The following is a 15474-nucleotide window of genomic DNA, read 5'->3' on the forward strand; positions in this document are numbered from 1 at the left end:
TGTGTATTATATGTATAATTTGTACATTATTTATATATCCACCCATCCTCAAAGAAGATATTACATCTCTGAAACAAGAACACAGTGCTCTTCTAAAGAAATAAGAATGGACTCTTCAGCATTAAAAATAGTAGAAATAAGGAGTGCCTGGGTGGCTCAGTTGGTTGAGCCTCCGACTTTGGCTCAGGTCATGATCTCGCAGTCTGTGGGTTCGAGCCCTGCGTCGGGCTCTGTGCTGACAGCTCAGAGCTTGGAGCCTGCTTCCAATTCTGTGTCTCCCTCTCTCTCTGCCCCTCCCCTGCTCATGCTCTGTCTCTCTCTCTCTGTCAAAAATAAACATTAAAAAAAAAAAATAGTACACATAAAAAAGTCAATTAAAGGCCTGGAAGATAAAGCTGAAGAAAACTCAGAAAACACAGCATGGTTTAAAATCATGAAATGCAGAAGAAGAAAATTACATGATCAGTCCAGGAGATCCAGTATCTGAATAATGGTTGTTAAAGAAAAAGAAAGCATATTGGGGTGGGGAGGAATCAAAGAAAAATTTAAGTTTACTTGCATTAAAAAATGTTTCCAAATTGAGAAGAGACCACAAATAGGCAAAACAATGGATAAAACAAATACACACCAAGGCACATCATCATGAAATTTCAAAATTCTAGGGACAAAGAGAAGATCCAAAAATCTTCCAGAGAGAAAGATTGGGAATCAGAATGGCTTCAGACTTCTCAGTATGAGCTTTGGAACCTTGGGAGAAAATGGAACAACGTCTTCAAAGTTTTAGGGTAAAATAATTGCAAACTACATCCAAAGGTAGAACTGTCCTAAATTGCATTAAGGCAGGAAGCACATTCATAGTACACTTAGTCTACTTAGTTCTGATGACACTAATGACCAAAACAAAATTTTATTATAACTGTATTAGAATAATGGGGTGATAAAAAGGGGTGTGCCTATGTCAAAGGTAGCACAGGTGGGAGAAGAAAAAAGTTACATTTTCATCTTAATTTTCAGAAGATAAGTTCTCAAACATAGAAATTAAAAACATTATAAGCTTGAGATATGGGGGCATGAAGGTAAATATCAAAAGAAGTATCTAGAAGCTAAAAGAAGTGCTTCTGGAGAATGAGTAATGGGGATGTCTGTTTTCCATAATGAGCTCTGTAATACTATTTAAGTTTTAAAAGTATGTACATTGGAACTTTGATAAAAACAAAGTTAATTTTTAAAGAACATACAATAGGCGTAAGGCCTCCATATCCACAATCCTTCATTATGGCAAACTATTCTTTTTTTAAAGAATTTCATCCCTATAATATACATCTTATTCTTAAAAGAATAAAATTATTTCAGATTTTACAACTTTAAAGAAAAGAGAAACTACATATATGTGGCAAAAAAGTTTATTGATGCAAATCCAAATATAAGGCAGGAGGGAGAACTCAAATGACTCCTTGATCTTCAAAATAAACAACCTTCCAGTAGAGGGTTCCCAAGTCAAATTGCCTGCCTCACCCACAGAAAAATATGAAACATGAATGGGTTTTATCTAAATCTATGTACATAATCTGAATGTATCCCCAAAGTAATATGATCTTAAGGAAATATTTAAAATGCACACCAGATATGAGCCACAACCAAAGTGTTCCTTTGCTAGAGTCAGCATGACATATGTTGGAAGTTAATTCTCCTCACCTGAATTGAAGAATCATCAGAGCTTGAAATAAGAGTTTTCCCATCATCTGTGAACTGGATGTGCCGTACAGTTTTCTTGTGCCCAATCCTGGATTGGAAGATTCTGTTGTTTAGGAGTTCTAAAATCTTCAAAATAGAAAACCACAGAAAATTAGCACCAAGAAATTCAGCAACACCCAGGCATTACACCCCAAAGATACTAAATTTAAATTAGATACAGAAGGGTATAGAATTTCCATCTCATAGTGCTTTCATTTTAAGACACACAAATGAATGGAACATACATATGCACAAGTGTATCCACACACACACACATGCATGCACACACACACCCTAAAATAAAACTCACTGGAATGACCAGATAGCAGTAGGAACCAGTGGTCCTTCTGAGAACTCAACTACCCAATTCATCAAACAAGTGGCAGCCTGAACTCAGCCTCCGAAAAGAAAAGGACATGTAAGATGGATGAGAGAGAAGAAAAATTCTGGATGACTGACAACACAAGCTCTTTATAAAACACCACAGACAAGGAAAGAGGGGGGTAATGAGAGAGACAGGAAACAGACAAGAGAATAAAGAGTAGGTTTCTAAAGTATATCAAGAACACATAAAGGATCTAAAGATGAATATGCCTAATGCAGAGATTAAAAAAGTGGTAACAGAACTCAAAAACTAATGACTATGTCAAAAAGGCTTTCAAGTGAACTGACCAAAAACAAAAAAAAAGTAAATATGGTTCTCTTGTCCAAATTAAAATGCCTCAAGGAAGCCTAAGGAAAATAGAAATTATGCTAATATAGGAAATGGTAGAAATTCAAGCCTAACCTGCATGTCTGATAAAATGCTCCTTTTAGAAGGCAAACGGGAACTGTGTGAGAGCGTTCCCCAATGAGCAGAACAATCTTAGAACTGCTGTAGGGAAAAGGCAGGCAAGCATCATAGCACAGCAGCTCAGAGACCAGGGCTTAAATCCTAGTTCTGACACTTACTGATTTAATTAAAGTTCTGGAAACTTGGAGTTTAGACATCTGTAAAACAGGAATAACAACATCTAACATCCAAGTATTATAATAATTCCATGAGAGAAAAATAAATACCTGGTCGATAAATACCTAAAAATGGTAGCCTTTATTATTTGATGATACTAGACTCAACCACATGAAAATGCTATCTTACAAGTTAAATACAGTCAAATATTGGTAATCTCATATAATTCATTTTATATTATTTATATTATTTGATGACTCTGAGGACAGGGATATGGATGAGGTACATGTGTGTTTTGTGAATTATTTCCTTAAACTAAGGTTTATTTCAAGATACTCAGATCGTAAAAACAAAAAGAATGTAGTGCTGGCTTGGCAACAAGGTAAAAATAAAAGAGGAAGCAAGGATCCTTTAAGAATGAATAATAATATACACCAGTTTGAAAGATGAGACCGAGAGGGAAGACTAAGGTGCACTCATAAATGGAGAACCATCCCTTGCTTAAAAAACATTCACAATATACTTTTTTCAAAATAGCACTCATCTTCATGATAAATAATTTTTCACAATAATGAAAAAAAAACACCTTAACTCTGAATCCATGCCACAATGGCCACGACAAATATATAATAACACTGGCATCACTTTCTAAAAGCTTCTTCCTTCATTTTGTGTGTAAACATATAGTCTCCTCTTTGTGGGGCAATATGGACTAGAGAATATTTGTGTAATAATCCAAAGTAAAATAAATGTGGCTTGTGCCACAATTACTAAATTAAGAAATAACTCCAAAAAGCTTGGATGAGAAAAAGGTGAGAGAAGGAGCAAATGTTCTTTGGAAAACCATTACACAGCTAAAGACAATGTGCTTTGTGATGAAATCATTTTATTACACATTTTTGCATTTTTTAAGTTATTTGGTCTTCTTTAATAAGTTAAGGATTTCAGGTGGTGAAGAGGTATACTTCTAATACCAAAAGAGTATCAGAAGGGTTGGTGAAACAGGTAAGCAAAGGACAACCCTGCACAGACATTTCCAAGGAACCTTATCAGTACCAAAATGGAAACTTACACCAAAGGCTGAGTTGCTAAGGAGAGAAAAAAGTGCTATTTACATGGTCAGCTAAATCTCTGACAGTGTTTGATATTCTTGCAGAATAGCAAAACAACTAGATAGACCATAAGAACACAAAAAGACAAAAAGTATGAGAAACCATAGTAAAGGCAATCTGAAAAATATATCACCAACAGGATTTTAAGATTTTAGCCTAGCAGATGAATGACTGATATACCACAAAAAGATTTATTTAGTATAAGTCTACAATGCCAGAAACACAATTTTAAATAAATAAGTCTCCTGCACAGAAGGGTTCTGAAGACTAGAACAGAATAATACCTCAATGGCTCCATCTTCGCCTCCAAATGCAATGTACTCAAGATGTGGACTTAAGCAACAGCAACTAACTTGAGCTTCTGTCAGGTAATCAGTCTGACCTGTTTTTCCATTAATGAGCTAATGAAAAATAAGGCACAATCAGTTGTTAGGCTGTAAGAGCAATTTCTGTTCTTTAGAACAGAGACTTCAATTGAAAACATAAAGTGAAACAGAAAACAACCAACAAGATCTCCCAGGGGAACAACAAAGCCCTATCCTAGTCTCAGCAGCTGCATTTAGCACTTCACACTTTCATTTCATTTCACTTTTGTGGTTCAAATACACTTTCATAAAATAAAATGAGCTTTAAAAGGTTTAAAAAGCAGCTGCTGTGCCCACCACCTGAGACACATGAATTTATAATCCCACAGCTAACTCTGCACCCTGTTTTCCATTTCTTTACAAAGCCCATTTTAGTAAGGCTATCATTTGCTAAAGTATACTTTTCTGATATTTTTCAAGGGGGCTACTGAAATGGGACTGAGATAGACATCATATAAAAAGCCAAATTCAACTTAAAATGAGTTTTAGGAGCACCTGGGTGGCTCAATCGGTTGGGCAACTGATTTTGGCTCAGGTCATGATCTCACACTTCGTTGAGTTTGGGCCCCACATCGAGCTCACTGCTGTCAGTGCAGAGCCTGCTTCAGATCCTCTGTCCCTCTTTCTCGATGCCACTCCCCTGCTCATGTTCTCTCTCTCTCAAAAATAAAACATTTTTTAAAAAATCTTTAAAATGAGGTTTATATCCCCTAATCACTCACAAAACAGTTTAAATTAAGATTCTTTCCTTTGTTAAGCAGGGGAGAAGGGAGTTTTGGAGAAGAACCCATAAGCATAATATGGGTGACTGGACTTATAATGCTTAATCTAAGATTAGCTAATTTTATAATACATACCAATGCTAACAATTACTTTAAGTCTTATTAACAAAGATGGCTTATTGCTCAACTAAACCTATTTCTCAAACTTAAATCAATTGTCTGCTACCTCTCTCTCTGACAACCTAAAAGTCTTAAATCATTTTTCACCACCATGAACTAATGGTCATATTTGTTTCAGGCACAAAGATTACAGGGTATCCATCAAGGTAGCCTTTTCTTCACAATGACATTCAAAATAAAGACTGAATTGCTAAAAGCTGAATTTATCTTCTTTCTCTCAAAAATAAATTTCCATATTTTTCTAATAGTGACTAAAACATGTTTTATTCACTTAAATGGAACTATATTTGTCAGTTTAACTATCCCCTAAACTCTCCCATAATCACTGACAGAGAATGAAATGATACTTTTATAGCTGTATGACTTCTTTTTGAAGTCTCACAGTTATGACAACTATTAAAGAAAGGTTGCACAAATTTAATAAAGGTAATATAAGCCTGAGGACACTGAACTTGACAAGAAAACTGCAACAGAAAATATCCCAAGTCTGCTAAAAATCAGTAACGAGGCATGCACATTCAATTTCACACATCAATTTATCCCAGAAATACAGGGCATTAGGAGCTCCCCATCAATATATTAAGGATGATAGTGTAGCTTGTAAAATACAGAACAAGCCATATTAATGGGTGCCTCACACCTTGACTCTGACCCCCGACAGGAGACAAGGAGAAATTACCACATGCCATAGACTGTTTACTCCCAGATATCTGTCTCCTGAATCTGGATTCCACCTTCACCCTATAACCAGCTCAGACTTCTCAAGATAAAAAGGACCATATAGATGAAGAAAGTGAGGCTCAGAGGAAGTGTATAATTTACTCAAACATCACACAACTGACAATAAAGCCTAAACTGTACGTGGGTCTCCTGAGTGAACAGTCACTGTTCTTTCCATCACATCAAGCTGGGCTTTGCAGCTCCAAAGCTTGTGAAGATCTGTCTTACCCTCAGTCACTCCGTCTCAAGTTCTCCTCCCAGACTCCATGAAAATCAAGGAATGTGATTACAGATACCAACAGGAGAGGAATGAAGTGAGGCAAAGTTCACTTTTTAAAATTCTAAATATTAAGCATATTTAAGCCTCAGCTCAAGACCCACATATTTATTCAACTAATACTTACTGAGCACCTATTAGATATCACACATTTATGCCTGATTCCCAAATTCAAAACTGAACAAGAAAAATGTGAATTGGAAGTTCAACCAAAATTTTTTGGGGCGCCGGGGTGGCTCAGTCAGTTAAGCATCCGACTTCAGCTCAGGTAGAAAACTCATGTTCATCAGTTCGGGCCCCACATCAGGCTCTGTGCTGACAGCTCAGAGTTTGAAGCCTGCTTCAGACTCTCTGCTTCAGATTCTGTGTCCCCTCTCTCCACCCCTCCCCTGCTTGTGCTCTCTCTCAAAAATAAATGAATAAACAGGTTGCCTGGTTGGCTCAGTCGGTTGAGCATCCAACTTTGGCTCAGGTCATGATCTCACAGCTCATGAGTTCGAGCCCCACGTAGGGCTCTGTGCTGATGGCTCAGAGCCTAGAGCCTGCTTCGGATTCTGTGTCTCCCACTCTCTCTGCCAACCCACTCGTATTCTGTCTCTCTCTCTCTCTCTCTCAAAAAAAATAATAAACATTAAAAAAATAATAATAAATGAATAAACATTAAAAAACACACAATTTTTCCAATTGTTTTCTAAAAAATACTCACCTGCAGATGTCTTACATTGTCAACTGCAAGAACCATCACTTCATTTTCTTGAAACACAACATCTATGTCTTGCTTTAACACTATAGCAGAGTTCTCACATACTTTCTTTGTCTCCCAGAGCTAAATAAAAGATTAAAAAAACTAAAATAAGATAGTCATACCCTTTGAAATATGTAAAGAGAAGCCTTAGTCTTAAAGCAAGATACAAACCATGCTTCACACTCAAAATACATATGATGTCAGGAAATTTTCAATTATTAGATTATAATTCAATAAATACTTATTAATTATATGCTACATGGGAATGCAAGCTGGTATAGCCACTCTGGAAAACAGTATGGAGGTTCCTCAAAAAACTAAAAATAGAACTACCCTATGACCCAGCAATTGCACTACTAGGCATTTATCCAAGGGATACAGGTGTGTTGTTTCAAAGGGACACATGCACCCCCATGTTTATAGCAGCACTATCAACAATAGCCAAAGTATGGAAAGAGCCCAAATGTCCATCAATGGATGGATGGATAAAGAAGATGTGGTATATATATACAATGGAGTTACAATGGAGTATTACTCGGCAATCAAAAAGACTGAAATCTTGCCATTTGCAACTACGTGGGTGGAATTGGAGGGTATTATGCTAAGTGAAATTGGTCAGAGAAAGACAAAAATGATATGACTTCACTCATATGAGGACTTTAAGAGACAAAACATATGAACATAAGGGAAGGGAAACAAAAATAATATAAAAACAGGGAGGGGGACAAAACAGAAGAGACTCATAAATATGGAGAACTGAGGGTTACGGGAGGGGTTGTGGGAGGGGGGATGGGCCAATGGGTAAGGGGCATTAAGGATTCTACTCCTGAAATCATTGTTGCACTATATGCTAACTAATTTAGGTGTAAATTTAAAAAAATTAAAAATGAAACAAGATTAAAAAAATTTTTTCACTAAAAAAGAAAAAAAAAATTATATGCTACAGTGAGTAGTAGTTAGTATTAAGAGTAATGAGTGCCCGACCATGAATTCTAGTTCCACCTAAAGTTGTGACTTTGGGAAGGTTACTTAATACAGTGCTTCTCACAATAAGAACTCCTGCCAGTCTTCAAACTGATACCAAGATAAGGAACTGGTACTAGAATTTAAATCAACTATATCACTAACACACCATTAACAGTATGCTTAGTGATATGACTGATCTTTTTTTTAAGAAGACTTCTTGATGAAGAAAGAGGTAAGTTGATTTACATTGTGGCTCAAGTTTATTGAGACTAGCACTATAAGCAAAACTGATTTAACCTTTCTGTGACTGTTTTCTCACCTGCAAAAAGGACTGCTATCAGAACTAGCAAATATAAGAGCAGTACTTCTCACAATGTCTAGCATACAGTAAATACTAAAAAAACTTTAGCTACAATGTATGTAAAGTACAATATTAGATGCCACAGCGTCCCTGGCCTCAAAGGCCTTGTAATTTAAGATGTGTAGGGGCGCCTGGGTGGCTCAGTCGGTTGAGCATCCTACTTTGGCTCAGGTCATGGTCTCGCAGTTTGTGAATTCGAGTCCCGCGTCGGGCTCTGTGCTGACAGCTCAGAGCCTGGAGCCTCCTTTGGATTCTGTGTCTCCCTCTCTCTCTGCCCCTCACATTCTCATGCTCTATCTCTCTCTGTCTCTCAATAATAAATAAACATTAAAAAAATTAAAAAATAATAAAAAATGTGTGAACAAGTTAGAGGAGCAGTGGAGAACTGAAGGTGAGACGTAAAGCAAATCTGTACTTAACACTCAAAGCAGAATTTGGTTAGTACCATAAGAAAAGGACATAGAGTTATATGGCATTAAAGGGAAGATACATTCTCCCAAATGGATTATTAGGAAGGGCTTTGCAGAAAGCCTGGGGGGAATGTGTAAGACTGTTAGGATTCCAACGAGGAGAGAGACAGGGAAATAGAGTATTCCAAACATAAGAAACCATAAAAGCAAAAGAAGCAGGGAACTACAGGGTGTTGGGAAAATGTGAGCAGTCCAGTATAGGTTACCTGTAGGAATAAACCAAAAGAAAGACTGGAGCAGAATGAAACCATACTGTAGAGAATTTCAATATAAACTTAGGACTACCTACTTACTTTTAGTAGTTTTTAAGCAAAAATGAAATGGCTGTATTGTACATGAGGAAAATAGCTTGGAAGCAGCATGGAGAAAACCAAGAAAGAAAAGACTGTGGCACACACTAATACATTAAGAGAGACAACATGTAATGATCACCTAAATTTGAAATGAAAAGGTAGAAACAAATGACAGAAAATGGAAAGGCAGAATCCATTAGAATTGGCAAATAACTGGATGGGGGAATTTAAGATGGAGGAAAGAGTCAAAAATTAAGTCAATGTATTATCTCGTAATATATTTTTAAATGAATCAAAATAGAGTATAATCAGTGGACTTCAACATTTGGCCCATGATAATACTCAATGAACACATATGGAATGAATGAGACTGTTATAGTCCATGTAATAGCACTTTTCAAGGATAAATATGAATCTAGCAGTTTCTTGTTTTACTGCCCCCAATACTGCCCATCAATTTTCTTAGTTTCTAGGAGGTTTATGATCAGTAAATGTCTAGAATGAAAATGTCAATATTTCTCACCCTGATTGTCTGGTCATCAGAAGATGTCAAAAATGAGGATCCATCAGGAGAAAACATCACACAATGAACCCAACTTAAATGTCCTCTGCAGTCAGCCACTTTTAAACACGACTCCATGTTCCACAACTACAGAATAAATAAATATATAGGAAATCACATTCATAAGCATTTTGAACATATCAAGAATATTGAAAATAGCAAAAGTAAACCAGTATCCACTTCTTTGAATATAGTCCAAAATAAACTAGCAAAAATACAGAATGACTTGTGTAAAAATTATTCATTGCATCTTATTTTTAATAGCAAAAATTGCAAACAACCCAAAGGATCATCAATATGGAACTGACTGGGGCGCCTGGGTGGCTCAGTCAGTTGAGTGTCCAACTCTTGATTTTGGCTCAGGTCATGATCTCATGGTTTGTGCATTCAAGCCCTGCATCAGGCTCCGCATGTCAGTCTCTGTCTCTCTCTTTCTCTGCCTTGCCCCTGCTCATTATCTCTAAATAAATAAACACCAAAAAAAAAAAAAAAAAAAAAAGAGGACTGAATAAACTACATAATGGAATATTATATAGGTATAAAAAACACCCAGACAATGACTAGTCGCCGAGATAGATTTACAGAAAATAAGCAAAGAGCATATATACTTCTATGTAAAAAATATATATATTACACTATATATGTATATGTATATATTTACACACACACACACACACACACACCTGGATACACACACTATACTGTGTAAGAGATGAAAAACAAATACCGATATATACATGGATATAGACATGGAGATTTTGTTTATACAAAATACATACAGATATCTGCTTATATACACAAAAAGAAACATTGGAATGTTAAACCAAAAACAAAAACAGCTACCTATTGGCAGGAGTTAGAAAAAGGGATAGGGATAGAAATGAAAACAAGACTTCTCTGAATATAGCTTATTACAAAACTTTGATTGGAATCATGCATTTTATCTATTTTTTTATAAGTCATCAAAAAAATAGGCTATTTTCCACTGTCAGCTAATTCTCATTTCAACCAATGGCAAAACCGTACAATAAATGAATACACTAATTGTACATGTACACACTTCTGTTATTCATGGTTATTATCAATTGTAAATGTCTGCCACCCTGGCTATATTTTGTCCTGAGTTCTGCTATAAATTATTTAAATATATTCCAGTCTAATGAAGTACCATATGTGCCCGAGTTCCTCTCATTACACTCTGAATGACAGACCCAGATTTCAGATTTCAGATTTACGATTTCAGAATAAGCATGGACAAAACAAGTACTTCATCACATGCCCAGTGGGTTTCAATCAGTGAGTTCTATGGTTACAAATTAATTGTATGAAATTTTCTTTGCCTTATCACTAGAGTCCAAGCTCTTGTGGACATACAAAGCTAAAGGCCACAAATGAAAATGGTTCCATAACTAAGAAATCTCCATTGAAAATCCTTCCCTTTTCCCTTCTAGTTCTACCCCATCGTTTATTAGAGCCCCCATTTTAGGAAAAAGGACAATGTTTCCTCGAGCTTTCTAATAGGAAAGGGTAGGGATTTTAGAAGTGACAGAAAAGGCTGAAAGAAGAGTTGCTCCTCCACTCCTCCTAAAAATCCTGACAAAAACCCACAAAGAGGAAATTTCCAACCACATCTACCTTGACGATCTATAGATAAGGTGAAAGATCTAGCACATCTGAATTTTTCAATTCAAGGACTCCACTGACAAGAACACTGCCACAGCACCCTACTTCTTCCCATCATTTCAAATAGGACTGGAGCCTGCCCACACTCACTGCCTCTGCTTCCAATGGGAAGATTCTCGGCAGGGAAGTTCTTCAGTGTTAGTTGCATTGCTTCTGTACTTGGAGGTAAGTAGACCTTACAGAGCTTACCCACTCACTCTCACCTATTATATCTCCATGCTGAAGATATCTCCATGCTGAAGGGCTATAGCTCAGAAACTCTCCCCAACATCTTCACAGTAAGGGGCAAGATTGTCAAACTTACTAAAAATTGCTGAAATAAGCACAGAACACTAAAGAAGTGCTTGCAGTAGTCAAGCTTCCTTTGAGAAGACCCTGTGAACCAAGTGGATTTGTCTATTTTCCAGATAAAAGCCCATACCCACCTTCTTAGACTGTCATCACAAGGGTCTCCAAATTACCTGATGGTAAGACCCACTCAAGAAATAAATAGTAACAAAGCTTGGAAAAACTAATCCATCTATGGAAAACAAATATAAGGAACTCACTGTTTTTGAAAAAATTAATACAGCCACTCATTTCTCAAACATCCTCAGTAGTTAAAGGTTTAAGTAGCCCATTCTTTGGCATCCTTGTACCTCTGGAGACTCAAACTTCACAGAGTAAGTGAACTACTCACCTCTACACAGCACTGGGACAAAGCCACCACTGCCAAACGATTTTGTGGGGAGAAGTCACAGTACTGGATGGTGCTATGATGGCCTGTATGGATTTCTGCCAACAGGCCACTGGCATGAATGTCAAAAAGCTGTCAACATAAAATAGATTATCTATGAAAATAAAATACTTTTAAAAATAAGCTATATTCAAACTGAATATAAATTTATAAGTCCTGACAAAACACAATTACTGATAATTAACAGTCATAAATAAGATATAAATCAATATACACATACTTTGAAAATACTGCTCATCTTGTAACATGTTTCCTATAAAGAAAAATTTATCTGGGCACCTGGGTGGCTTAGTCAGTTAAGCATCAGACTTCAGCTCAGGTCATGATCTCATGGTTCATGAGCTTGAGCCCCACATCAGGCTCTGTGCTGACAGAAGCCTGGAGCGTGCTTCGGATTCTGTCTCTCTCTCCCTCTGCCCCTCCCCACTCGCTCAAGTTCTCTCTCTCTCTCTCTCTCTCAAAAATAAACATTAAAAAAATAAAAAATAAACATTAAAAAAGAAAAATTTATCATGGATGATGTCTCAAGCTGGCCTAGGGAGAAATAAAACCTTTGTGAATAAATGAATGGACTAGCCAAATTAACATACAGAGAAGTTCTCCTGAATGCTTGTTTATTCAAAAGAGGAAAATGGATACTCATAAATGAAGATGATCAAAATAATATAGAGCAGAGGCTTGCTAAAATTAAATTAGTTCAACCATTTCTATTTCTCTTCAGTGCTATCAAATTATTCCATTTTGATCATTTTCCCATTTTTGAATTAAAAAAAGCTATTTTTGCGTAATGCAAGCTTCAACTTTTGAAAAATTTTTAAATGTTGAATATACTCTTCTGAAGTTTTTGCTAAACGATAAAAACATTCATAGCAATATACAGTATTGTGATTTAAGACCAAGGTATAGTCTTTAGGAGGGAAAAAAAAAAAAAGCTTCCAGCGGGAGCCATAAATATGCACACAGCCCTGCAAGTATGCACAGATGGTAAGCAGCACAGCATCGGGGGCCAACAACAAAAGATAGTAAACCATATTTAAAATATAGTTTTCCAGGATAGATTGTTCTTAAAAATTAATGGTGGAGGGTGACAGAGGAAACTTAGCATGTATGAAATAGGCATCTGTCCTATTACCACCAATTACTAAGTGGTAAAAAGGTAAAGCCCTAACAATTGGAACAGGCCAACAAAAGAGTTTGAAAGAAACCAGAAGGAGGAGAATGGAGAAACCAGAGAGTAAGAAATAGGGATCTACATGTAATTAAGGGTAATTTTAGGGTAGTTTTATTTTAGCAGGTAAAATAAAAACCTCATCTAGATTTTTAAAACAAAAACATATTTCATGCAATATAAAGTTGTTTTCTTCTATCACTGGAACAGATCTTTTAAAATGTTCAAATTCTGTTTAACACCACTAGTCATTAAGGAAATGTAAGTCAAACAACCATTAGATACCACCACTTCACACCTAACAGGATGGTTATAATTTTTAAAAAAATGGAAAATAACAAGGTTTGGCAAGAAAAAAGTGGAACCCCTGTAACACTACTACCGGGAATACAAAATGGTGCAGATAGTTTGGTGGTTCTTCAAAAAAGCTAATTTAGAATTACCCAGTAATTCTATGCCTAGGTGTGTACACAAAAGATTTGAAAGTAGAGGCTCAAATAGGTACTTGTACACCATGATCACTGTATCATTATTCACAACAGCCAAAAGGTGAAAACACCCAAGTGTCCATCAACAAACGAATGCATAAACAAAATGTGGTATATCCATATGATGGAATATTATTTGACAATAAAAAGGAATGAAGTTTATATATGCTACAACATGGATGAACCTTGAAAATATTACGCTAAATGAAATGAGCCAGATACAGAAGGACCAATATTATATGATTCCACTTATATGAAATATCCAGAACAGGCAAATTCATAGATTAAAGGTTACCAGGGGTTGGGGGCAGAGAGGAATGGGCAGTTACTAGTTTCTGGTTACAGAATTTGTTTGGGGGTGAAGAAAAAGTTTTGCAAACAGTGCTGAGTTACACAACACTGTGAATGTAATTAATATTACTGAATTATACATTTAAAAATGGGCTAAAGTAGATTTTACATATATTTTACAACAAAAAATTTTTTAATCTTCAAATCTTATAAATGCAATGGTTCCTTTTCTGTTCCTACAAATTTTAACAAACTTTAAAAAGTTTGCGATTTTTTTCTTCAATTGCATGCTAAAGGAGTATAAACCGACATGCAACCAAGATCGAAGGGTCACAGATCAATGACTAAATCAAAAATATAAATGAGCCATCAGTCAGTTTTTATGTAAATATACAGTATATTTCAGTTATATTTTTTTTTTTTAATTTTTTTTTTCAACGTTTTATTTATTTTTGGGACAGAGAGAGACAGAGCATGAACGGGGGAGGGGCAGAGAGAGAGGGAGACACAGAATCGGAAACAGGCTCCAGGCTCTGAGCCATCAGCCCAGAGCCTGACGCGGGGCTCGAACTCACAGAGCGCGAGATCGTGACCTGGCTGAAGTCGGACGCTTAACCGACTGCGCCACCCAGGCGCCCCTCAGTTATATTCTTTAAAATTGTACTATCTCAGGGGATTTGAGGAGCTCTCAAGAGACTTAAGGCCTCTTCCTAAGCTAGCACTCTCACCAACAAGAGTGCAAGTTCAAGAAGAAGAAGAGTGCAAGAGTGTTCAGTTCAAGTGCAAAAATCATGAAGCCCAATGGCGAGAAGCTGGACAAGTTCAAGTGCGACATCTCCCAGGCTCTCCTTGAGCTGGAGATGGACTCAGACCTCCAAGCCCAGCTAAGGTAGCTGAATATAACAGCAGCCAAGGAAATTGAAGTTAGTAGTTGTCAGAAAGCTATCATCATCTTTGTTCCTGTTCCTCAAATGAAATCTTTCCAGAAAATCTAAGTCTAGCTAGTCTGTGAATTGGAGAAAAAGTTCAGTGAAAGCACACTGTCTTTATTGCTGAGAGAATTCTACCTACGTCAACTCAAAAAAACCATATTAAAAATAAGGAAAAGTGACCCAACAGCCACACTTTGACAGCCATGCATGACACGATCCTGGAGGACTTGATTTTCTCAAGTGAAATTGTGAGCAAGAGAACCATGTGAAATTGGATGACTCATAAAGGTTCATTTGGATAAGGCACAGCAGAACAATGTGGAACACAAGGTTGAAACTTTCTCTGGTGTCTATAAGAAGCTCACACGCAAGGATGTTAATTTAGAATTCCCAGAGTTTCGGTTGTAAACAAAAATGATTAAATAAAACATTCACATAAATAGATAGATAGATAGATAGATAGATAGATAGATAAACAAATGATTAAATTGCACTATCTTGGGTGTGGAGAATAGGAAGAGGTTGGTAAAAGGATACGAACTTTCCGTTCAAGATAAATTGATCTGAGAATTTAATGTATAACACGGTAACTACAGTTGATTAACACTGTATGGTATAACCGAAATTTGCTAAGAGTAGAAATTAAATGTTCTCTCACACACACACACACAGAAGGTAAATACATGAAGTGACAGATATGTTATTTAACTCCATGTGGGG

The 15474-nt window shown here is 36.4% G+C and overlaps 1 protein-coding gene across 4 annotated transcripts in view; it reads right to left on the bottom strand.

The window, feature by feature from the left end:
- APAF1 (apoptotic peptidase activating factor 1) overlaps nucleotides 1–15474 on the bottom strand; it is a 96146-nt gene that overhangs the window by 17955 nt on the left and 62717 nt on the right. For 3 of the 4 annotated variants that reach the window (XM_040491136.1, XM_040491137.1, XM_040491139.1), the window contains exons 18-22: nucleotides 11819–11947; nucleotides 9418–9543; nucleotides 6766–6885; nucleotides 4080–4196; nucleotides 1696–1821 (exon numbers count right to left, since the gene is read on the bottom strand). In XM_040491136.1, coding sequence (XP_040347070.1) covers nucleotides 1696–1821; nucleotides 4080–4196; nucleotides 6766–6885; nucleotides 9418–9543; nucleotides 11819–11947 — 618 coding nt within the window. Of the gene's footprint in view, nucleotides 1–302; nucleotides 748–1695; nucleotides 1822–4079; nucleotides 4197–6765; nucleotides 6886–9417; nucleotides 9544–11818; nucleotides 11948–15474 lie in introns of those variants that run through there. The other variant, XM_040491138.1, reaches the window with a different exon arrangement.

The sequence above is a fragment of the Herpailurus yagouaroundi genome, unplaced genomic scaffold, assembly GCF_014898765.1.
Source record: "Herpailurus yagouaroundi ecotype Mexico unplaced genomic scaffold, PumYag 182, whole genome shotgun sequence".
In the NCBI taxonomy this organism is placed as follows: Eukaryota; Metazoa; Chordata; class Mammalia; order Carnivora; family Felidae; genus Herpailurus; species Herpailurus yagouaroundi.